The sequence below is a fragment of the Rhea pennata genome, chromosome 8, assembly GCF_028389875.1.
Source record: "Rhea pennata isolate bPtePen1 chromosome 8, bPtePen1.pri, whole genome shotgun sequence".
Lineage (NCBI taxonomy): Eukaryota > Metazoa > Chordata > Aves > Rheiformes > Rheidae > Rhea > Rhea pennata.
In genome coordinates, this window is record NC_084670.1 from 14,304,540 (window position 1) to 14,330,734 (window position 26,195).

Sequence of the window (26,195 nt, forward strand, 5' to 3'; positions counted from 1 at the left end):
AAGCATTGAGGGAGTTGCATGTCCACTATGTGTGCTTCAGAGAGATGCGTTGTTAGAGCTGGAGTCGAATTCAGCTTCACCTCTTGCGTTTTGCCTTTCCTTCCTCATGTCTGGGACAATGTGGGAACTATGCATTTCTTTAGGATTGCTGGGCTCAGATCACCTCATGTGGCACCCTGCTTTAGGGATGTTACTGCCCAGCAAGCACCACAGCCAAGAGAAAGTGCTAGCTGAGGAGGTTCTGGGAAGAGGAGGAGGAGGTGGTGGGGGTGGTGGTGGTGGGGAAGCTGCATGTGTGGTTTGAACATGAGCCTGATACCTTTGTTCATCCATGATGATTTAACAGAGAGACTTGTAGGTATTCGGAAGTTTTACTGGAGGCTCCTTTTATTTATTAGGACACTGAAGGTGCCTTCTTGTCAGTGCAGAGTCCAAACTGGGGCTTCTGCAGGAACAGCCATTGTGTGGGCTTCATGGTTTATAATGCCACATAATATTTATTATTATTAGCCATCATTGTACAAAAAAAACTTATTTAGGACCTCTGATCAGTCTCTCCTTTGAAGCTTTTTCCATTGACTTTACCAGCCTGTAAACTGTTTCTGGGAGAAGGCATTTGCCTTCATGAGCTGCTTGTATTTTTCATACTGTACGTCCCAGCTTGATCATTGTTAATTAGTGTCATGCCTCTGTGTAGATGACTGTGTTTTACTACAAGCGTAATTACTTCACTTTTACTAATGGCTGTTGGTGTTACTCAATTCTTATTCCAGTAGCTGAGCATGAAAGTTAATTTTTTTTCCCTCCCTCACTAGATCTCTTCACTACCTTTGTCTTATCTGAAGTGGTTGACGGGCAAAAGTTTCTCTTTTGTAAACAATTGGATTAAAGAGAAAGGTGTTGGATTAAAGATGACAGACTCTAGTCTGAGCCTATGAAAGTCAATGGCAAATCTTCTGTAAACTGCAGTAAAAACAATACCAGGAAGAAAAGAGGCTCTCTGGGTGTAATACTAGTGTGATTTTAAAGGAGTGCAGAATGTAATGTTCTTCACCTCCTTTCTTGTTTGGGGCTACATTTCTGCAGGGTAGCATGTCTGATGAGTTAGCAAACAGCACAGCTTTTGAACAGGGAATTTGTGAATTCTTTATTACAAATAAAAACAAAGTTCAAGAATTCATGCTATTCATCTTAGCTTGAACATACCAGTGGAAAGAAAAAACTGTTGAGCAGAGAGCGTTTGTCTATGTTAAGGCCCCCCCCCCCTACACACAAAGGTGCTCAAATGCATCCTGTAGACTAAATTAGGGCTGAGGGGAGAGAAAGAGGCAGGGAGCCTCCTTGCGCACTTTGCAGTTCTGATGCAGCTGATTAACCTCAGGGAAGAGGCACAGGGGACAGAGGCAGACACTGGCAGGCAGAATGCTGTCAGGTACACAAGGTTTGGACACACTCACAATAGCTTATTCTTCACTAACTAATTAATTGCAGCACAGTGAGAATGGCCAGCTCTCCATCATGCAGGAAACAAAAAGTTTTGCAAAATCTGGATAATATAGGGCAACAGAGAACAAGCATATAACTTGGATCTTAAAGGGTTGTCCTTTGAAATCTTAGTTTGTCTGATTTTCTTATCTCAAGTTAGTTGCAAACTGCAGAGAGGGAGGCAAGGAGAGAGCGAGATATAGTACTTTACTACTTTGCTGATATTTCTGCTCTTGAAAGAAAAGCATTGGAAAACATTATTCTGTAATTGTGCAGCTATTTAATCTTCAGTCATTCTCTTTCCAGTAACTCAATTTTTAGGAAGAAAAGTATTTTATTTAATGACAGCTTCCTGACGTCATGGGGTTGAACTACACCTTGCTTGTTCTAAGGCTTCTCTTGAAACAGCGCGCTTGTGGCTATTTGCCTGTAACGGAGAGTGTATCATGGTTCACTGTGTGCCTGATTAGTGTAGAAGGTAAAGGAATGTTGTGCCATCACGTGGTGCTGGACGGTGCCACCTATTCTTGGTCCCCTGGAGCAGGAGGGAATTGCATTTCTGCCAAGTGAAAGCTAACAGATTGACATTTCACTGGTTAAACACAGTCTGATCTCCTGCTTATACCTTATTTTAGCTTTATGATGCTATAGAGCGTACATATTTTTCTGTATGTTATTTTTTGGAGTATCTGGAGTGCTGCCTGATGTACTATTGTTCCCTAAAGTTTTTGCAGGCATCATTTTCATAGATATAGAATAGGAAATGTTAACCCCCCCCCCCAAAAAAAAAGTTACTATTCATACAGCACGTCCATTGAAATTTAAATCAAAATGGGGACTGTGTCACACACTATAGCTCTCTGGAAAGCTACAGTGGGAGTCTGGCAGTCCAATTCATTCCTTAGTACATTATACAAAGGCTAATGGTCTTGCTGGGAGTAAAATGTATTTTTTTGCAGAACAGTTCCAAAACCAGACTTTGCTTTTTACCAGAAAACATAAAAGAAAACAAATGCTTACTGTGTCTTTAGTATGCTAAATATGAAATTCTTTACACAATGGAATGTGAGCAGTAGCCATAATCATGTTTTCCTTTCATCACCTAGTGAACATAATTTTAAGAGAAGACTTCTGTAATTATATTTCAGATAAAAGAAGGAAGCAGAATTTCTGGATAATATTATAGTTGGTCCAATTGTTTTTGTTGATAGGGGAAAAATAGAGACTACATGAATACTTATTTAATGAACAACATATTTATTAAGCAGTGCAGACTGTACATAATGCATTTGACTTTTGAATGCAATGCAGTAGGCTTATTTTCTTCAAGCACATTTCTTAATATTTTATTACAGCTATTATACTGCCTTCTTATCTGTCCAGCTATTCAATTATCTGTATAGTATGTCTGTAGCACAACACCAAAGCATTTAGCTTAACTACAGTCACCAGTGCAGGTACAATCAATGTCAGCATCCACAGACTCCACAACATCCTCAGATGCAGATTTCTTATCACTGCTTCTCTGCCACTCCAGCAGGCTTACAGCAGTATCTGTCAGGAGAGCAAAGCTATTGTTAACTAACATCAAGCAAATTAACACATTTCAAGGAAAGACTGTTTTGATGGCTGCCAACTCCTTCATCAAGTAAAAAATGAAATCCTGCCCCCACAACTGACATCTGACTCATTCATTGACTTGAAGCAGGATTTTCATCCATGATATAGTGACTGTAATACTTTTCTAAAAACAAAATGAGTAATATTTCATGAAACAGAAAGACAACAGCAGGAGCCTGTAGAAGTGCTGGAGGTAGCCACCTTCACAGCAAGACCACCATGTACAAACACACATCAGCAATCTCTTTTTATGTAATTGCTGCATATCACTGCATATTTCAACTCACTATTTGTCAAAGTTCATTCTGAAGGATAAGCCCTTTGGAGAATTTTGCAGAGGTTCATAAACTTATAATTAAAGTTCCCCATATTATTGTGAAATCTGGCAGAGCATTGTCAGTTGCAGTATTAACCTTACCACACTGCTTTATCAACAGCAGCTTGAATAACCCATATCCCTTAATGCTGAAATAATGTAAATGGAATAATAATATTCATCTTACCAATAAATATTCTTAGGTAGTTGGAGGTTTATCATTGCATCTAGAAGAATATTAGGACCTCCGTTTAAATTAAGTTTGCATAATGAGAATGTGCAAAGTTTTCATAATTTTATCTCAATTTGTTTTATCTCTCAGTTGGACAGTACATTTACAACATGTCGCCATCCCTCACCACAGGGAGGTCTGGAGGCCCCCTAAAAAGTTTTGGGGTGCATCAGTCAGTTATCTCATGAAATGTTAAAAGGCTCCTTGGATGGATTATTGTCCAGCCTGAAGCACAAGTTTTGCATAATATGTGGGTTCATAAGTATTTCCTAGAAAATTGCTTGAGATGCTTTTTAAAAATACATATTTTCAGGCTATGAAATGAGAGCTGCTATAAAAAAGTCTGACTTCTGTTTTTATATATAGATATAATATATATGTATATACACATATATATTCTTGCTATGCCTCTTACCTGTGTACATTGTGGGTCTGATCACATTCATATCCACATAGGAAACAGTTCCCTGTGCAAGCTGGTCACGACTGAGTAACTATGGTTCACAAGGGTAGGGCTTGTGGCGTGTTTGAAATATAAACCAGTTCTACCTTGGTCAAGATCCTAAGACTATAGGTTTCAAGGAGCACAGGGGAAACTGCATCCTTCTACTTCATTTTGTCCTTGTTCCACTCCACTCTTTTGAGACAACAGACTCTCAGATATGAGTTCCCCTATAAAGGGCTGAGAGAAAGTCTTTGCCTTGTGTGTGAATACGTGTTCTCAACTTGGGAGAGAAGGGGATTTTGTTTCTGCTGCTACTCCTACTCATCAAACAAAGAAAAAAAAGAATGGTTTTTAAGGACTGGCATTATATTCCTATTGATCCTTAGCCTGAGGAAAAACAATCAAATATGTTAAAAGATACAAATGGCATCTTTTCTCTGCCTTCTCCTCAGGATAAATAAATAAAGCCCTTGATTAGGAGTGCTGCTAGCAGACTTCCCAGCCTCTGGTTCAGTAAATGAACCAGAGAAGCCTGCAGCTGCTGTAAAAGCAGCACTGGCTGCGACAACTAACATTTTTTTTTCTGCTTTTCCTCTTTTCTTGCACTTTTTTGTGAGAGAATGAGACAGCTTTATTATAGCCTAATATTCTGAGGCAGTGAGTGGCCTGGGGTGATGGCATTTCAGAGATATAGACTTGGACACACAAAAGAAATCTGTGAAACATGGATATGACAAGATTTAGAAAGGATTTTTGTTGAGGGTGGGTTTTTCTTTTTATAAAAGGATGCGTCTATTCACATCTCAGGGAGCTGTCAGAAAACTATTAGCACTCTCCCTGTGCTACTTGTTGAATTGGCTACTGTAGGAGGTTGACTATTATAGAAGGATACTCACTGCTTTTATGGGCTGATTCAGCACATTGTGAATATTAATAATATGAGCAAATTGTAAAGTTCTATATAGATGTTGTTCAAAGTCAGACATAATTTCTTTTCACTGTAACTCAATGTAGAGATTCATTGGCTTCAGTGAAACTACACTGGATTATCTCAGCTATGGACTTGGCTAGCAAGGTTACTGTAGAAAACAGACCAGTTCAGTAGCTATTCCCTAATAGCAGGTTTCCCTCTAGGGTATGTATGTAAGATTTAGGAAGGAATGCACCAAAAATACCTGTAGGTTCAAGGCTGAATTTTCCTCTCTTGCTTATATATAACTTGAACGTAAATCTGTATTAGAAAATATTTGCATCCATAACAAATCAATGTAAGTGAAAGGAGAAAAAGGCCCAGATCTTTGAAAAATCTTGAACACAAAAGTGTGTGTATAACATACCGTCAGAAAAAAGAAACATTTTTTGAAACAATCTAGAGAACATTTCAGCAATGTGGTTTTTTTGCTGATATATTGCACAGTGGCATAGCATGGCAGCTAATCACAGCAGTCATGTCACACTACTTGACTGATTCTCAATTGCTTTGCTTGCCCTGGTCTACACAGAATCGCAGGCTGTAATGTGCGTGAAAGGACTCACTGTTCCTTATCACAGCTTTATGGAGATCCTGAAAATGTGAAAAAAATTTATCGATCACAGCTGCCCCTTTTATCACCTCAAATGTTTTCCTCATATGATGCCACGTGCCATCATCCAAACTAGCTTTTAGCTACCCAGTACTGTCAGTGGTTATAACAAATACTAATGGGATTAAAAGCAGCAGCTCAAGGAGCTGAAGCAATAGAGGTCTGTGCGTGGCTGTGCTGTGTTTTGTTCTTCCGAGTGTTCTGACAGAACTCCTACAGTATGTGACACAGAAAGAGAAAAAATACTGTACCTTTTGGGAAACAGTGGAAGCCAAGCTTAACTGAAGCTTTTTCAATTGGAGTACACTCTTTCATACATTTCAGTACTGGGTCAACAGAGTAGCACGTAGATTCTTCTCCATCAACAGTAGGATTTCGATTCAGCTTCACATAACTGCGCTGTAGTTTGCACCCTAAAAGGAAAAGGAAAGGTAGTTAAAATTGTAGAAATAAATTGCAATTGATCCTTACAATAATAAAGGTCCATATTTTCTCTTCAGCTTTTATTAAAACACAGGTCCCTGACAACCCATTTTCACAGTAGTGAGGTTATCAAGATAGGATGATGATAACAAGTTGGGGGATAGAGAAAAGGTTTTGAAAGGGGAGCTATTTTTAAAATCAAATTGCTCAATATAACCCAAATGGAATCATGTATACCCAGTTTTTTAGAACTACATAATACACAGAAAATAACCTCTCATATCTGAAAGCTATTAAGAATAGATACTGTCAGCACAATGACTACTTAATTGCATTACAAAAAATGTCAACTGTAGTGAATGGATAAAAAAAATGGCAGCATTTATATAATAACATCAAGGATAACTTTTGTATTGGATGATGATTTTTGTAATGTTGCAATTATCTCACTAGAAAGATATAATGTAACTTAACAGGATCCCAGTTCTGATTCTGTTTCCTGACATAAAGATAAGTACAATTCTGTTGCCACTGAAGTCAAGGAGAAAACAACCATTAACTTCAATAAAGTTGTCTCAGGTCCAAGGTAAATGGAAACCTACAGAACAAAACTGTAATGGTGTTAAGAGAGACCGTGATTATTTTTCCAGCTTCACATGAGAGGAAACTCTTTTGCCTTAGGAATATTTCAAACACTTCCCTGAGGTTGCTCCCTCAGATGGTGTAGAGCAGAAATGAAATTCTGTGCACTCTGAAAATTTATATATAAACTCTAACTTACTGCATTCATGTCCATCCTGTGTGACATCTATGATGTCTGCAACTTGTTTGATTAAATGAGATTTACAGAGAGAAGCTGAGACTGCTTTGATTAGTGCAAATCACACTGACTTCAGTGGGAGAAAAATTAGGCCTGATTTTTGCCTCTTGAAGAAAGAAGCTACTCTGTGTAAGAAATTATAGTTGAATCAGTTATTGAACTGCACATGAAACAAAGAAAGACTTTTGTTGAGTACAAATCCTCTATGTTCATAAGCAGTATTTTAAATAGTCAGTAGTTAATGAAATTAAAATAGATATATACTGCTACTGTCTTTTTTTTTTTTTTTTTTTTTTTTTTTTTTTTTAATCTTTCCAGTTATTGGCAGTGTTTCCAGTTATTGGCAGTGGAAAAGTAAAATTGTATTTTACTCAAGCATAAATTACTTTCAGATCTACTCACCACCAGAGCAGGTTTCTTCTAGCAATACCCATGAATGAATAAAAGCAGAACAGCTGTGTGCCAGCTTATGATTTGGCATTATGAGTTCATTGTGCTTTTCTCTGTCATTATTTCCACAAACTCCACAGGTCTTTCCTCTCATCCATGAAGCAACAGTAACCTACAAAATAACACATCTTTGCAGTGGATACTGAAGTGTTGGTCTGTTATATTGCCAAGGTACTAAACACAAAGAAAACCAGTTACTTTTTTTTTAAAAAAACTCAATACCTTAAGGATCACACCATCAAAAGTCACGTTCTTCAGCCCATGTGTTGGAGCTTCCACGATAACTGTTGTTCCATTTTTATAAATTTTAATATTGTCTGTAAAAAGATGGTTCATCATAAGGTTATCTTAATTTTAAAATAAAAGAGAACCTGACTGGCACAACATACATTATAATGCATTTTCTTTTACATTTTTTTTTTGCTGTCATACATGGAATGCATTCTTTGTGGAGAGATAAAGGAAAAATAGAAAAATGATCTCTTCATTTGTAGAAAAATCTTTACTGTTGTTCCCTACAGCTGAAATTGACTCTTGTAGCCAGCTTAAGAAAAGGACATCAGTGAAGTTCAGTTAAGTATTTGGCCAAAAGCATCTAACTGTGACTGTGAAAAATACTTTCTTTTACGCAAGCATCAACATACCATATAAATAAGAAAGGGCTTTATTTACCTCTCAGTTATGCTAGTGAAAATGAAGACTACACCCGTTACAGGAAATATAGGAACATAAGCAATGCAAATCTTAAGTTTTTTTGGGGGGACTTAATTACACTTATATTTTCTTTACATTGAAGGTCTTCTGAAAAGTTTATAAAAATACAATCATCTTGAAGATACTTAGTTTATAAGTCAGTCCTGGAAAGGCAGGTGTCACAGCTTACCTTTTTCATACTCAGAATCTCCACTGTGTGTTAGTACTGGTTCTTCATTGCACGCCACAAGGAGAGATGAATTTGGTGCAGGACAGATTGTGATGTTTCTTGAGAGAAAAAAGAAGAAACTCATGGTTAATTTAAGATGTGGAAAGTAGAGATTATTCATGACCAAAGCAAACAAAGAACCAATTTGAGCATCTGGATTTTGAATGAATGAATTTCTTTCCAAAGTCCAAAATTCATTGCGACTTCGGCTGTTGAGATTCAACCTATAAAGAAAAGACAGATCGGGGACTTGTTGAGCAGGTCATCAGGTGAGTGAGTGATGGCCATGAAATCAAAGATGAGGGCAACTAAACAAAAGAGTTTCAGATGAGGGTTCCTTCTGGGACATCTCCTTCCCCAACATTTGACTGCAAACTAATTTCACGTGGGAGTGAGACATCTCCCATCCTCAGATCAACTCCCTAAAGTTTCATATTTAATTCTTCAGCCTTCAGATAAATTGCACTTACAATGAGCTTGTATTTATGTGAACCTCTCTTGAGAAGGACTTTGGATCAACCTTTTTTGTAGTAATGATGAACTTTGGATGTTCAGTACAGTCTTGGGCCACTATCAGGCTGCATCTTTTACTAAAAGAATATGTATGGTTCACATGATCAAATGTTTTGAAATCTCCCTCGCTGACTTCACATGTGGCTGCAAGACAAAACCAGAAAAGAAATGGCAGGTGTAACAACAGCATGTGTGTTGCTGCAAAGAATTGAAGGCTGCCTCAGAGGTTTATTTACTTAGCAAATAGGAAAGAAAATTTAGTGAGTCCTAGGCAGAAGTTTTCAAAGCTGCCAAAGCAAGTCTTTAAGGACAGGATACCATTACAGAATAATTGAGAGATACACTAGTGTTGATTTTGATTACATGCAAAATACTAAATGCAAGGTAAAAGTGATTGAAATGTACTAAATTCTTAAGAAACCATGATAAAAAGAAGTTAATATTTCCCACAAGTGAGACACCACAGCCAGCTAAAATGCACATGGCTCTTTTCTGAAAAAAAAATAAACAGGACTAATTCATGGTCTGTCTTTACTCATCATCTGATACCTCTGAGTGCTGAGACAGCAACTTCTTAGAAGGGGCAAAAGATAATCATCTTCACTGTTTGCAGACAGGTGTGATTCCTGAACTATGAAAACTTATATCAGTTCAAAGTCTCTTTATTCACCTGCCAATTTCACCTGCTTCCAAGAGATGGATTGAGTTGTTGAGAAAGCAGATGTTATGCTTCCCTTACAAGGAAAGGCAAGGCCCAGTGATGGCAGAGGATGGATCTACAAACATTGCTTATTTATGAGATAAGCATACAAGTAATATTTACATTGATCTTCTTGAGCTATTTGTGAAGCTACTTCAGGAAGGAAATTCCAAGCAGTGATATCTCGAGTTTCGTAAGTTGGAGATGGGCCTAAGGGCAAAGTGAATGGAATTCGGAATGCCTGGTAGTAAAGCGTTACCTGAAAAAGCAGAAAGGAAAATACGTTAAAGATAAATTGAACCATGCCATTCAAGATATGACTACAAACAAAAATAGACACTTGAGAAAAAAATCTTGAAGAAGTATTTATAGAATTGCAATTATGTTAGTCTTTTCAGGCTACACCCAAACCTCAGGCTTTTGTGAGGATTCATTGTCTTCTGTTCTAGTTTCAGTTCCTGACTTTTATGAGCAATTCTTAAGGACACTAGAAGCTAACACAAACAGATAAAGTTTAAGTAAGTAATAATTAAGTAAGAAGTGACTTAAAAAAACAATTAAGTAAGTAACTGGGTAAGTGGATGGTTGTGTCCGGAAAAGTAGGTAGCATTCATTACAGGCTGAAAACTGGCATGATGTGCCAAAGTGGTACGATTCCTTACTGTGATTACAAACAAATTACATTTACCAAGAAAATCAAATTGATGCCTAATCTGCCTACTTCTTCATTACCATATATTAAAGATCCTGCAGTACTGGAGCACCATTTAAGGTTACAGACACACTAATTTCTCTGTTATGAATAGCTAGTGTTATTAATTTGCCATAGATTCACAAGGGAAATTTTTCAAAATAGCGCATAGGGATTTGGTGGACAAGGACCACTTAATCATTGGGATTCTGCAGATAAAGCCTACGCAAGCTGCTCTGAGCGTGTAACTTTTCTAGTTTGGTTAAGGCAGAGTTGTGTAAGTAGACATCTAAACTTGATCAGGCCTGTCACTACAGCTGTTAGATTTTAGCACAAATGTGGGGAAAGGCTCTACATGGTTGGAGCTGAGCATAACAGATGTTCTCAAGCCCTTAGTTATCTGCTTTTCAGCCTCGTGTATCCCACAGAACTAGTCATAGTGTGTAACATTAATGAAGGTTTGAGTGCAGAAGAGTCACACTTCAGTAAATTTGGGCTTAACTGCAGTTCTCTGCATGGAAATAAAGCATTAAACTACAGAGTCTGATTTTCAATTTCAGCTTATTGCTATGTTGCACCAAAGCAGTAAAAAAAGAAATCAAGGACCACATATTTCAAGACCCATGTATTCAGAGATATAGTAGCTTCTCTAAGAGGTAATTTTTGCAATTTTTTTCATTACTTTAAGTATCAAACTGTTTATTAGCTGAAAAATCCCATTCAAGGTGAGGAGGGGGAAAAAAACCTGACACATACCCCAGGAGCTTTAATTACTGTATCAATTGTCCGTGGAGATGTTGCAGCTGCTCTTACTATAAATTCATGAGATGGATTTCTCTGATGTGCTTCTGAGAAGCCCAACATGAGTGCTGCCCCAGGAACATACTGTATGAATCTAGAGATAAACAAGATGTGAAAAACTCAGGTTCATGAGCAAAGGATGAGGATTACTGGCATTTCTGAAAAATTGAGAAAACAACAGGTGAACTATTTTATATATATATATATATATATATATATATATATATATATATATATACACACACACACACACATATATATATTTTGTATGTGTGTGTGTATATATATATATATATATATATATATATCTGTATATATATTTGACACTTTGGGTCAAACTAAATGCTTGTTTTTATCCACAGAAAACACATTGTTCTAATTTAATCATCATCATAAACTTTGGTTTTCTTTTCTTTAAAGACAGAATAGAAGGAAATTTCAAAACAGGAAGCCATTTTGAACTGAAATATCAAATCATTTAATTCTGAAAATGAAAATTAACTGTGTCAAGTTTTTAAATATCTGGAGAATACCTTTTAATATGAAATGTGAGGGAAATAAAAAAAAGTCACAAAATATTTTTGTGTCATTGAACTTGTGTTTTCCATCAAAACCAAAAACAGTTGGGTTGAAAAGTTTCATTCAGTTATTTTAGTGCTTTTATAAAGGCCAACTACTGCAAGGAGTGCAACACAACAACCTAGAAGAGAGCAATTTACATACGCCACGCTTGTCTTCTTTATCCAGGTTGGAAGATTTCCCCATTGCACCTTCAGCTGCACGGCTGGTTTCCTTGCCAGCTGGCCCGTGGTAGCCCTGGCTTCTATTTTGTAGTCTCGGCACTCCTTACCCCATCTCAGTCTGGCCTTTATGAAACACGGAAATAGTCATCCAAGATTTCAGAAAAGAAATCACAGCACAACTGAATACCATTAAAAAATTTAAATGTTCCTGCTTTTCTGAAACTTCAAAATGGTCTTTGATGCCCCTAAGTCTCTCTCTCCCTCTAAATAGCCTCATGGAGAAATTCTGACTACATCTGGAAAAATCAGAAGCTGAGTAGAAAATGAAGATCACTAGGCTGTGCTAAATTATATGTAGATGCTCCTTTTCCAAAGGAGCAACTGAAATATTTAAAGAGGAAAAACTGCCAGACTCCCAGACAAGCAAACTGGTATTGAAACAAATAATGAAGAAATCTAAATCAGTCAATTTTTAAATTTTCTTCATATTTCTACATGTCATATTTTGATGCACCTTCAAAGTCAACATTTCTATTTCTGATTACAAATGTTTTTCATTTTTTTAATTTGAAAGGGTGGGAAAAGAACATTTTTTGAAATTTCATGAACATGTGAAACCCATTTCAAAATACATATGTTTTCCTTGTTTGATTATTCTAATCAGCAGGTGCTATACAGTTATTAAAAATATTCTGGGCTGTCTAGAGCTCTCGCTTGGCAAAGTTGACTGTGTGCTTACCTGTGCTTTCAGAGGCAGTATTACAGCATCAGCACATGCTTTCCAACTGGTTTCAGCCAGCTGAACCACAACTAGTTGCACATCAACTTTGGCAGCATCAGAACGAACATATGCTGTAGCTTGATAACCTTGATTTCTGTTGTCACTCCTTACTGCCTGTGCCACAATTGTAATGCCAGGTGGAATTACATCTCCCAGGAAGTTGCGCTGAAAAACAACCCCCAACCATCTGTGCTTAAGTATTTCTTTGTATTCACTTGGGAACCTACCCAGTTTATGCTACACTGATAGCAGGAAGCATTCTTCATCTTTCATCAGTTTGGTTTGTTGCGTATATTTCCATACCCCCAATATTAAGTACAAATCTGATTAGAATCCTGATTATTTCATTACCACCTGAAATTTTCAGGTGTGATTGTTTTGATGCAGAATCTAAGACTCTCCTGAACTAACTCTGTGCACATTTAAAGATTTTGTGTATTATTGTAGTATTGGAAACAGATGCCTACGATACATATACTCAATATCTTCATTCCAGTATGTGCATTCACAATGTAAGTTACTATTTAACAGCTTCTTCAAGACAACAGATTGTTTTGAAATCCTTCTGACTAGCAGAGTTCCCTTACACATTGACTGTATTGCAGGGCTATTTGTTCTATTATTATGTAGATACATTAACTTACTACAATTATAGACTACTAAGTGTGTACTAAAGATAAGGATGATCAGTGTTTAATGGGGCTTTATATTTCCCAGACAGTAATGAGCATGAAGATTCTGATTTTAGTTACACTCTACATGCACTCATGACCTTGGGTCTACATTCTAAAATAATTTGGCAGCCTTAAGTTAAAAAAATTCTTTAAGTAAAATTTATTTATTTCCTCCCCAGTTGCATTTTTATGTAATTGCAAAATATTTTCCATTCTGAAGGTTTCATAGGAAAAGAAGATTCTTTCTCCTTTAGCTTACAACCCCAATCCTTTCAGTTTTTATCATTTCCAAATCCAAGTCTTCATATACTACAAACATTAGAGGAAAATTTACTCAAGAAAACAACAAATGAAACCCAAGGGAATTCATGAAAATGTCAAATTACTTTGACTTTCAATTTACAAACTTGTAGCATGTGAAATACCTCCTGGTCTTACTCAGATGGTTAGGGTACAACTACCTCTAAAGTTCGTGCTCAGCGGTCAGCAAAGTGCTGTCCATTTCTGTGTACAGTGCAGAGACTACCTCATGTGTTAAGCTGGAACCACTCCTGTGATGAATGCCGATTCCTTTGCTAACGTGGCTCCTCCTAGAGTTGCTGCCAGTATTTCCCCGATGGTGATGGCGATGGTGGTGGCTGCTGCTGCTGCTGCTGCTGCTGCTGCTGCTGCTGGCACTGCTTTTGTTGTGACTGCTCCTGCTGCCACTACTGCTGCTGTTGCTGTGACTACTTCCTGATTCGGACGAAGATGATGATGAGCTGCCTGGTATCTTCTGATCTGAATGCTATGGAACAAAAATACGTTATGAAGCCAGGACATGGATTCTAGATCCAGAAGAAATGAAAAGTCTCTGCTAATGGAAGCTGTTACTTCTTTAGCTTTACAGATGCAAAGACACATAGAGGTAAACAGTACTATAGGTCAGGATTCATCACTGTAAATTATATTTTTACAGTATAGACACCCAAATCAGAGTTATCAGTATCAATCTGTAGGCAATGGAGAGGCTCAGACGTATTTTCAGTGTGATTCTTATTATTTTAAATATGAAATACGTTGGGTAGAAATGTGCCTTGAATCCATCTGTACCTCTCTGCTGATTAGAAAGGCCATGTAGATAGTGACTGGAAATGGAGATTTCACATTGCAGAGATTGAACATTAGGCAAGGTGAAACCCACACTTACTAAGTGGTCAACAATATCCATTTTAATTTAAAATACTGCAAAACATCTTCCTAATGACAAGCAGGGTAAATAACAACTTTCCATGTAACACTTACTTATAAAAGCTACTATATTAGCATCCTTTCAATGCATGCTTAGATTTTCTCTGTGCCACAGTGCATAGTTAATTTCTGGTTTCTGATACCATCTACATACATGATGAGTTTGCTTTGCTGCTATGAGTGTCTAAAAAATGAGGAGTTAACAATTCCTACTGGAAGATCCTCTGGGTTTCTGTTTTTTATAATTCTTCTATGGGCTTTCTTGGCTTAGTTTTCACTGTACTGTACAGTATCTAGCCCAAAGGTGTCCTGACCAAAAATTTACGATTACAAGTGCTGCAACGATGTAAAGGTGTAACAAGACAGTTGATATTTTATAGCACATCAGCTTATTTTAGCCATCTTCGATGATATTACTGAACAATAAATAAGGTAGATTTTATAGAATGCTTAAGTGAAATGAATCTAACAAATTCCCTTAGTGATATGCTTGATCATATCAACTATAATGATAGGCATGCACACTTGGAAGTTTGGACCTACCCAATAGACATGAGCAGACCTGAAGCGGAGCCGGTACACTTTCGGAAGGTAATGCTCCTGCAAAATTCCAAAGTAAGTTATAGCCTGCAGCTCCGTGAGGATCACCTGCTAGTAGAAGCCATAGCATTAGAAACTTTTACCTGTTCTGTGGAAACGTCGTAACTACTGTGACTGTTAAATTGAGACTTGACATGTTTTGTCTCAGCTTGTCGATCATATTTGCTGGAGTGCTCCTTGCTGTGGCGATGGGATACACCAACACTTTCACTGCTGCTGCTGCTGCTGCTGCTGCTCCGTGTTTTAGGCTTCTGCTCATGAACACTTCTCTCTCCAACAGCAGCACTGGCACGTGGAGCTGATGTGGGCCTGGGATGCTTTTTACCTATATGTTTCATACCAGATGCTTTGCTGCTGCTGCTGCTGCTGCTACTATTACCTATGCTGCTACTGCTGCTGCTACTACTGCTTTTGCTACTATTACTACTACTCCTACCTTTCCTGCTGCTGCTGCTACTACTACCTATGCTGCTACTGCTGCTGCTACTACTGCTTTTGCTACTATTACTACTACTACTACCTTTCCTCCTGCTGCTGCTTTGGCTGCTGCTGCTACTACTGCTTTTGCTACTGCTACTACTGCTACTGCTTTTGCTGCTACTACTACTGCTATTGCTTCCACTGCTACTGCTCCCGCTACTACTGCTCTTGCTGCTACTGCTTCCGCTGCTACTGCTCTTGCTGCTACTATCACTACTGCTGCTGCTGCTACTGCTGCTGTCCCCAAAGGGATAGAATTTCTTTCCTTTGGCTTGAGATTGTTTTGTTTTCCGATTTATCTGTGTGCCTCCCTGGGAGGCTCTGTTGTCAGAGTCACTGCTGGAGGGGCTGCTTGTTGTACTCTCAGTGCTTCCACTGGTGCTGCTGGCACTGGACGATGAGCTTCTTGATTTTCTTGGCCCCTAGCCGAAAAAAACATTAGAAAAAGAGAATTATTTTTCTATGTCCATGCAGAAAGCTGTAAGTAAAATCAGATACAGAGAGTTATGAATCTCTTTGCTGCCTCAGAAGATAATATATATGCCCGAGATAGCAGCCTTGCAATACATCACAATAAAACAAATTCATCATAATGGGTTAAAAACACAGCTAAGTGGAACAACCCCCAAACCCATATGTGATAATGAACACATGTAGACATTATTGATTGTACTGTTAACGTAACTAATGTTAGTAAGACAGTGCTGTAGCTGTGACTATCTCAAGGCAAGTTATTTAGAAGGTATTATAACTTTTTGCAACAGCTGCAAGGAACAGACAATCTTTTTGGCACACAAGATCTTTAGGCCTTATGTAATTGTGCCAGAGATCTTCAGAGAAACCAGCAAAACCAACCAGCTCTCCCTAATCTCCCTCACCTCACCGATTGCAAAAGAAATGAACTAAAGAAAAAATGACATGCAGAAAGTCTTGTGTACCTAAAAGATTTTCTCTATTTTCCAATCTTTGTGTACTAAGTAAACAAAGAGGGCTATTTAGTAAAAGCAGTATAAATAACTAAGCTTTGTGTATTGTCTCCCACAAATCTGGAAAGTGGATTTTTACAAAATACCTGGCCATCAGTATCATCAAGGATTTTCTTCACTCTTTTAATTGCTTCTTTGCTGGAAGATACTTGTGTCTCTGGATCTTCAAATGTTACTAAGCGTACCATTTTTGTAGGAGCTTGGGCCCCTGCTTGAATTGTGACTTGTATTTTTTCAATGGGTGCCTCTGTATAAACTGAAATTGCACAAAAATTAATATTAGTATACTAATAGCTGTTACTAATAGCAACTGAATGTTAGAATAAAACATTTTTTCCACAATTTATTTAGACATTCTTTTGCCTCTGAAAATGCAAATGCTGTTGATTATTTCTGGTATTCAATAACTGGTAAAATACTTGTATAAGACCTGAATGTTCATAAGCAAATTTTACAAAGTTACCACAGCACTAGATTCTTACCAAGTCAAGAAATAGTCATCAGTAGATGCGAGTGAGTGAACTGGATTGCTTAAACAAATAACACTGCAGGATAGCAAATTAGACATCAGAAAGAAATTGAAACTTGACTCTCTACAAGTATTCGGGTAAAGAACAGCCCAGTGGTCATTAGTGTGATACTTAGGAGACCCAGATTCAGTGGCACGCTGTGCTTTCACTTCTTATGATCATGGATTAAGACATTAAGGACTAGACCCTGGCAAGAGTAATCCATAATTCCATTTAAGAATCTGGGCTTTTAGAGCATAGCTCTAGGATGCTGTATCAGGTCCGTTGCCCATGTCCAGTTGCTCTGTGCCTGCATCCCAAATCCAACGTTTCGCGATACATCGGACACCCTCTGCTGGCACAGATCAAGTCTGCCTCACACAGAGCATGCAGAGTGGAGCTGTGCTGTATGGCCACCTATTAAGAGAGCTGAGAAATCACTGCTGAAAGCAAGGGAGAAATAGATTCCTGCTACAAGTGTAACCTGCTGCCAGTACTGGCAGGCTTGAAAGCTCTAATAGTAGTTTTAACGGTACTTAAAATACAACAAGTATATATATATATATGTATATATATACACACACATACCTATATACACACACAAAAACACATGCATTACTTTCTTTTTATGCATGATTGTATTTACCTGGTTTGAAGCTAATTCTAAGTGCATGTTCTCCAACTAAGTAATAAAGAGGTACATTTTTGATAAATGCTGCATGTATGCTTTTCCTTTCAGTGCACACTTGAACTCCAAATGTACTTGCATTGGAGCACATGGAGTGAACAAATGGTTCCTTCTGGGAAGATGAGTGTCCAACGGAAAAGGACCTTCCTGATGAAACATCTTCTGCAGACTGTCTGTCCTATTAGATAATACACAAGTCATGCTGGATAACAGTAGGAGAAATTCTAGCATGCTATGACTCCTGTTTCAGTAATAGTTATATATTTTGCAGAAGGAATTAATCATTTTCCATGAGAAAGCAAGACTGTGATATAGACCAACATGGTTTTCAATACCATGCAGTTATCAACTGAATGGTTTGATTACACTATCCAAAATAGAAAGAGCTTCAGGATCCAGAAAGTTATATGACAAAAATAAATCTAATTATTTCCTTTTATTAAATTGCATTAACAGATTCTTGAGAAATCTGCATGCGCTCTAGATCAACTGGAGTTCTTTAATACATGATTGAGTCAAACTACATAATCTTTATCCAAGTCCATGCAAATTATGTCAGAGTTGAGGTCTGACAAGAATCTAAGGATATATCAAAGAAGACCAGAGAGATTTCCTAGGTGGTCAAAGCATATCAGATATTAGAAGTTTCTGCCCTAAAGTATGTAATACACATATGCTAAGCAATGCTCCCAGAAGAATGAATTAAAATTAATTAAAATAAGAATCAAATCCATGAAATCAAAGCTATGATTTCTTAGAGCGATGAAGCAAATAGTTGAAGACACATAACCACAAGCTTTCATTTTACATGTTAGACAAAGTTTGCAATTATTTTTTTTTGCTCAGATTATTCTGTCTGATAAGATTCCCAAGTTGTGTGAGCCATAGTAAAAAAAAAAAAATGGAATTTTGATGCTAATCACTTTTTTTCCAACGGAAATTCTAATGATACTGGAAGATGCTCAAGTTAGGGCCATTTTACAATTGCTACTCATTTAAAATTAACTGTAGAGTGCTATATTTTCAGGATGCATAACACAGAGGCACAAAGTAGAAGAACCTGGCTTGTTCCACCATACTGGAAATTTCTGTAACTGACAGCACGTTTGCGTATGGACTTCTCTGTAGGAAAGTGCCGTACTCACCCTCTGGTTGTCTCTTATTTTATCTGAAAACCATTTAGAGTTGCAGGACTACAATGAAACTGAAACAGGGCAGTGTATTCCTTGCCCTTGCCAATCTTTCACTGAATTATTGTCATGGTGATGTCTTCATGATGCTGTCCTTAGTAGAAAGCCTGTACTGACTTTTGGTGAAAACTGTAGCTCATCAAGTCATTTGATTTGACACATAAATTGATATCCATCCTTGAATTAGGAGAGCCCAAGCCTAGAAGCATTACATTTGGTTCTACTAGTCAAGTACTGAAGCAGTCTGGTGAAATAATATGATTGTCCCAGGGATGTAATTATTGCTTAATGGTTACAATGGACTTTAAAGATTGTGAGCCCATCCTGTAGATGGCAGTATAAAATTAATTACCAAAGAAATGCTCTTGCTCCTGAAAATGGTGATGCAAGTTGGATGTGATTACACTCCAGATTTTAAAATAATGTTACTATAGGGCTATTTGTGTCATTAGATTGAACCTGACCTACTTTAAGAGAAATAGCGTTGGTCAAAGGTGAATCATACATTCCTCCTATGGATAAAAAGAAATGGTCTCCCACTGATTAAAAGTCAAAAAAGGAATAGTCAGACCCTACATCAATTACCCTGATGTTATCAGTCTCGCCTGATGCAGAATCTGAATCGAAGGACATCTTCATTATGTCAGGCACTGCTTCAGGTAGAAGAACTGGAGTCATCTGACTAGCAGCCAAATCCTCGACATTCCGTGTAACAGCAAATGTCTTAGACCTGCAGAATAAACATTGGGGGGAATCTGTATCAATAAAGCACTGCCGAGCAAAAGACCTGAATAATGTCTTGTAGCATGTACTCAGCAAGAAGTATCATACCTTGCAAATTGCTTTACAGATATTTACAGCATCTTTCCTGCCATTGATATTTTCAAGGACTGCAAAGAGTGAATAAAAACTTGGACCCATGTCAGGGGCAGACAGCTCAATTAACCTATACATGACAGTCTGAAAGTGTAAAAGCACTGTTGTTAATGGGAATTTTTGTATGTCTAATGTCTTTAAGAATAGGCCACTTAGAAGCATTAAAGATATTAAAACCTTGGATTTCTTATTTGGATATATTGTTCTTTAAAACTTTTCAACTCAGCTTCTGCATATTTGCTGCTAAACTTGATTCTCATTTCTTGTAATGATATATTTAAAAAAATACTGCCATAATTCCAAAAAACACTAGGGAGTGGTAGTTATTAAATGCTGTTTCTGCTTCAACTTTTATTAAAGTATAGTTAAGAAAGAAGCCTAGACTCATCAAAGGAAGTGTCTGGAGCTTGATCTAATTTTACTGGTACAGATTCATGACTTGGTAAGACATCAGAGAGACATATCAGAAGGTCCAGAGACTATTTACATAAAACCCTTCTATACTCAGATTCCTACGCTGTGGGGCAAAGGGTGTTAGGATCCAGGTCTAGTGACATAAGATGCAACAGGAAACTGAGACAAATATCCTGAGGTCCTGGCTACTTTAGGTTCTCCAAGGAAGTTGTTAAAAAAAATGATAAATTTTGTCCGAGTCAGGGAAACATCTTGAATATTGAACACTTTTGAGAGAAGAAACCTCTTTCCCCTCAGCTAATAACATTTACTAACTTTACCTTATTACCATTTACCATCACGGACATCAAGCTCAAAATTCCCCATGTACTGTTGCTCATGTATAAAGTGCTATGGGGTCACTGTGGCGTGTCAATGGAGGTGGCCTTTGTGACAGTGAATGGAATGATGGCCTTCAAAATGGTCTCTATTTTAATATGGTCCACACTGTACTAGTCTGAGAATTTCCAATCTAACCTACTTGAAAGATGATTTTGTATTCATTTGATAGTGCCCTCTTCCTCTTGAAGGCTCCTGCCGTGCTGTGTGCACTGTAAAGCACACAATTGCACTTCATGTGGAACACCTCAATAAAACGTGTGTCACCTGTGGGCTTTGTTTTCTTTTCCATCTCTCTCTTTTTTTAAGATAAGGACATGACAGCAACGCTCCACGCTGGGTGAGAGTAGAACCTTGAAGAATGGAATCTGAAATAAAATATTCTTCCTAACAAGCTGAGTGGATAAAAGAAAATACAAATCAACTTGCATTTCAGATGGCTCATCTAGGTAAAGGGACAAAGAAAGGAAATGGCTTTTATTTTAATCCCATTCAATAATTCAAATGACCACTGAACTGCAGGCTGGATCTCCAAGGAGAAAGCTCTGGGGTTTCTTTTCCATTTTTTTTTGTATTTTTTATGCCAATATTCTGCTCCTGCCACCTAATGAAAGTGGAGGATCGATTCCTTCCTGTTGAGCACAGAGAGCTGACAAATGTAGCTGCATCACAGGTGACACATGTCAATGTCTGCAGAATCACACAGCACAGTAAAAATAGGCTACAAGAGCTAGCTCTGGTGCTTTAACAAGAAAAAACAGTCACAAAGAAGGCCTAAAGCTATGGTATGAAAGAATCTGTTCTCTCTGATCCCACACAAGGGAGAAAATATAAAAGGGAGATTTTCCAATATGTATTAGTGTATTTTTTGGATGAGAGAAGAAGCTGTGCTATAGTATAAGTCAAATTCACTGCATGGGGAAGGGGCAAGCAATTCCACTGTGTTGGGCCCATTAATGTTTCAGTGAGTGTGGCCTTATATACATCCATAACTTGCAGACAGAAGAGCTCAATGTGTGTTTAAAACAAACACAAAAAAATCACCCCCAAACTATTTTTAACGGGTTTTAAAGCATGGCATAAATGAGAATAATAAATGAGAAGCATGTGATAATGCTAGCACCAGATCCTCGACTTTTGCTCCACTGCAGTGAAATGAAGGTTCCTGTCTTTCCTACCCAGCATCCTTCTGACCTTGGTACAAGGGTGTTATAAAAATGAAGACGTGGAGTGCGATGTCACTTCCCTCCTCTGTCCCCAAACACACAGCGCTGTCTTGTGAGCTCATGCACCGACTCTTTTGCATTTTCCTTTATACATGTTGTATACAGTACTGTAATTTTGTAATTCATATTATAAGATGCCCATGTGAAGCAATTCCTGTTTTTCCTACAGTTAAAACAAGCAAAAAAGCCCCATGATACAAGCACTATTCAAGACTATGCATATATTTCAGTAGCCTGTCATTATGAGTATGTGATATATTTGCAAAGTGCATTCTTTGGCAGCTCTCCATATTTATACTTTAATCACAGGGCTCTAATTTTCTCTGAAGTTTATTTGATTTTTACTTCTTCCTGTAAATTTTATTAAGATGTGTATTTAAGTAGCCATCTGTGGTATACCAAATAATTACATTAAAAGAGTTAAAAATAACTATTATTTTAAATTAAATTTGACTTTGATAGAATTGAAATAAAACACATGCTATATATTCTCTACATAGCATGATTAATGATTTTGCTCTGATTTTGCTATAGAAAAAGTTGAGTCTTTAATATTGTGCTTATTATTGGGAATGCAATCTTTCAAGCACAAAAGGTTTTTAAGGCTTTTTTTCTTTTTTTCTTTTATTTTTTTTCTTTTTTATTTTTTTGAATCTGTGATTTCTTTTTAGCTCTTGGAAATTCATATAAATCCCACAGTTGTGATGGGTTATAACCTCTGTTATATATATATATATATGTGTTATATGATATAACTGAACTAAATGCTATCGAAGACTGTTTACTTCCCCAGTTTAGGTGTAAGAGGTGATGGGGAAAGTAATATTATATCATAACTGCCTTTAATATCACTATACAACAGGAGCTAAGTCACTGACCATCAAGCAAAAGTGCCTAATACTAAAATATTTCGAACATAGCTCACAAATGACTGAAAGAGCAATAGCTTTCTAGAACCATTTATTTAAATGGTGAATTTAAAGCTCTCAGGAGACAGTGTCAGAATCTCTCTAAAATATTAAGTTGTTTTTTTTTTTTTTTTTTTTTTTTTGGTGGAGCTATGCAAAAGGAAGATAAAGGCTGTGTCAAACTATGCTTTTGGACTCATTTTATATAGAAAATACATGCATTCTTTCTCTCTACATATCATGCCACTTGTTTCTCCTCACACTTTTCAGATTTTACTTTGCTTGTTACTTGACCTCCTCAGTGATGCAGTTCAGTATTGCATCATTCTCCAGTTATTGCTTTACCTTCACTTGTACTCATTGCTCTTTCATTGTTCTGTGTGATTTCCACTGATCATTTGTTTTGTAACAGTGAACTGCAATGCTTTTTGCCAAAAAAAAAAAAGAAAAAAAAAAAGAAAAAAAAAGAAAAAAGAGAAAAGATGGTTCTAAAAGTTAGCTAGTAAGTATCAGCTTCCTTATAAGCTTGGCATTATAGAGCTATTTCCAGCTGAGTACTCCACTTCATAAATGATAATGCTGCAGGGTCTAGAGTAGTGCTTGGGCTGGAACTCATAGGCTCCTCAGTTATAATTCCCTGCTTCTGACCCTAATTTGATTTATGCTTTTCAGCATGACACTTAACCCTTTTGTGTCTGATCTGATTCCCCCCTTACTCAAACGAGGAAAATATTTTTTATTTTGTTTTGCAAGGAGGATCATTCTGCTAAAATTAATAGCCCATCTTGAGGCTCTAAATTCCATATTAATACCCAATATTCTTAATTCAGTTCAGTATCCTTTCTGAGTTCATTGATGTCTATCTTGCCCTCTCCAACAATAACAACTAGTGAGAGCAGCTGTTTGCCATCCCAGATGACCTTAGGAATGGACTGTTGTGGTTTTCACAAGGAATCAAACAAATAGCTTTTGAGCTGTGGTGCCCAAAAAGCTCAAATACATCTAAACCATTGCTCTGTGAATTGTGGAAGCACTCATTCCTCTACATGGAGAGCCTGATTACAATCATGTTTGATGGATTGGAGGAATCATCTCTGGGAGGAGGCTGTGATATCAGCTGCCTATTAAGATGGTCTGTGACTACTGAAGAGTAAGAGAGAATAATGATTAGTCTCTATGGTGGCTAAACTGAAGAGACCTGCAGAGGTCCTCTGGGTCAGCAGCTATGAATACTAACTGCAGCTGGATCATGCAACTGAGCTCTTTCATAACGGCCATATTTCTAGAGTAGAAACTTGTTAACATTTCTGCGGATTATATAACAGCTGATTTCTTTTGCTAGCAATGCTTTTTCCTTTATAATGAATTTTTAGCTTGTTTTTCTCAGTGTTTTTACTTGTGTGTATGTGAAGGTTTTCTAAGCTTTGGTCTACTGCTTTGATTCCTTGGATATACTCTTTCTGTTTTCTCTGTCTCTTTGTGCTTGTATTTCCATCTGTTTTCATTTGTTTGGCATCTGGCTACAATAGTTTTCCAGTAATTGCATGCACTGATAATAAATCAAGTAGACCTAAGAGGCAAGAAAACCAGATGCCAGCCACAGGGAAACCAGATAAAAACACAAGAAACACCAAGTCCTCTACACTTTAGAGCATCAAGTGCAAATATATATGGGTTGTTTTTATATAACTGATAGGATTCATATGTCTTCAAGTTTAGAGTATTACAGTGTCTTCAGTACAAATATATGTATTGGGATAGAGGTTTTATGCCATATGTGCTTTAAATAACCTGGGAGTCTCAAGGACTAAAAGAAATGGTCCTAAAGAAGATTTTCAAGTGGCCACTAGAGGAGATGCAGCATATTTCCAAACAAAGCTTTGGTTCACTTCATTATGTTTAATTTAAATAAACTTCACTAGTCACTGCCAGTTACCCAAACCCTCTGTCAAAGGCATTATCCCTAAGCAAATGATTCATTTTATTTGGAAAGATTCTATATTGCTACATAGAAAGATAAGAAATGCTGTGGCCTACCTTACAGTAATAACATCAGTTTCTTCTTTACACGGCGGAATTTCAACTTTGATGCTTTTTTCCTTCATCTGGATGGTGGCAACAACATTCACAGGGACAAGAGCACTCATTTTGGCATGTGCTTCCAGTCCTGCCTGGATCATTTGTGTATTGATTCCCATTACAAAGGTCATGTCCTTAGCCATGCTGAAAAGTTAAAATGAGATGGTAAAATTATGTACATACAATAAATAGCTGTTGAATTTTTATGACTGGCTTCTGTCGCTTGGAAATATGATTCTCTTGTTTTATGCTAAGTATTTACCTTAGACTCACTTTGGATCGCAGCCTAATGTTGGCATTTAGTAACTCAGTCAGTCGGAAATCAGACTTTGGAGAAGGTGTAATCTGTGCTTGAACTATTGCAAAGAAAGCAAACAAGATGTTAAAAAAACTGCAATCCTGACAACAATGTTTGTATTGCTAAAGTCTTGAAATACGTTACCATTTCCCGTCACTTTTGTGATAGATGCATAATAGAAGCTTGTCTCCATTGGGAATCCAGTGCAGGTAGGCACAATATGGCGGACCTCAGAGGACAGCAAAGCCTTGGTCCACTGCCTCCCTACACCACTTTGAAGGCTACTGATGAATCTCCTTATTGAGGGGATTTTTTCATCAGGCCCATACCATGCCTGAAATTATAAAGTTCAATTAAATAAGCAGAACTTGAATATCGCGATCTGTTTCATTAACTGTTCTTCTGGAGAATGTCTGCCACCAATGATTACAGTTAATTCTGATCAAAGTTTGAATTTATTTGCCTTGATTAACACTAAGGATAAAAAACCTTCTAGAATTAAAAGTTAAAAAAGCAAGGAAATGTGTGGAAGAATCAGTATTTTAAAGCTTTTGATGCTTATCTGGTGATGTTACTGAAGTAATACCTGCAATGCATTTTGGATGGTGTTTTTGTCAAGTCCACCGAAGAATAACTCTTGGCCAAACATCTTCAGGTAGCCTGATACAAAAGGTTTGTCACTAGAGAAGGCCTTCCAGTCAGAAAGCTGCATAAGAAGAAGAAGGAAGTCTGACTCTTCATAAGATTTTGGGTATAGTAATACCTTCGAGATTTTCTTTTTCCTAAGAGTTTACCGTTTTCAAGATTTCCTTGAAGTCATGGTCAGTCTCCCAGTCCTGGTCAGGGGAGTAACCTTTAGCCAACATCTCCTGCAGCCCTTCAGCTGTTATTCCCACCTGTGGGAAGCAGAAAAGTTGAAATGCCCCCTGGATGATGTTCAAAAGAAGGGATAAGGTGGTAAACTGTAGGCAAACCCAATTACCTCCAAGGGATCAGCAACTCTTCCAAAAAAATGTGTCTGCAGCTGGGACATTGCCATTGTTGGAATTGTGCTGCCTGCGTTATTCAATACCAAAAATTTAGCTGCCAGTCCACTCATAAGAAACTCTAAAGGAAAACAGGCAGTAAAACACA

At 37.4% G+C, this 26,195-nt stretch overlaps 1 protein-coding gene across 1 annotated transcript in view; it reads right to left on the minus strand.

Moving 5' to 3' along the window:
* Positions 1-2,920: 2,920 nt before the first annotated feature.
* LOC134143630 (vitellogenin-1-like) overlaps positions 2,921-26,195 on the minus strand; it is a 42,723-nt gene continuing 19,448 nt past the window's right edge. Inside the window, exons 14-36 of the mRNA XM_062581820.1 lie at positions 26,044-26,168; positions 25,856-25,957; positions 25,648-25,767; positions 25,206-25,395; positions 25,026-25,119; positions 24,722-24,907; positions 19,468-19,612; positions 17,651-17,870; positions 16,582-16,751; positions 15,520-15,931; positions 15,113-15,408; positions 14,973-15,029; positions 13,726-13,986; positions 12,484-12,690; positions 11,725-11,867; positions 10,957-11,095; positions 9,633-9,768; positions 8,767-8,953; positions 8,258-8,355; positions 7,597-7,691; positions 7,327-7,486; positions 5,933-6,094; positions 2,921-3,039 (exon numbers count right to left, since the gene is read on the minus strand). Of these exons, the coding sequence (XP_062437804.1) occupies positions 2,921-3,039; positions 5,933-6,094; positions 7,327-7,486; positions 7,597-7,691; positions 8,258-8,355; positions 8,767-8,953; positions 9,633-9,768; positions 10,957-11,095; positions 11,725-11,867; positions 12,484-12,690; positions 13,726-13,986; positions 14,973-15,029; positions 15,113-15,408; positions 15,520-15,931; positions 16,582-16,751; positions 17,651-17,870; positions 19,468-19,612; positions 24,722-24,907; positions 25,026-25,119; positions 25,206-25,395; positions 25,648-25,767; positions 25,856-25,957; positions 26,044-26,168 (3,824 nt within the window). The remainder of the gene's footprint in view (positions 3,040-5,932; positions 6,095-7,326; positions 7,487-7,596; positions 7,692-8,257; positions 8,356-8,766; positions 8,954-9,632; positions 9,769-10,956; positions 11,096-11,724; positions 11,868-12,483; positions 12,691-13,725; positions 13,987-14,972; positions 15,030-15,112; positions 15,409-15,519; positions 15,932-16,581; positions 16,752-17,650; positions 17,871-19,467; positions 19,613-24,721; positions 24,908-25,025; positions 25,120-25,205; positions 25,396-25,647; positions 25,768-25,855; positions 25,958-26,043; positions 26,169-26,195) is intronic.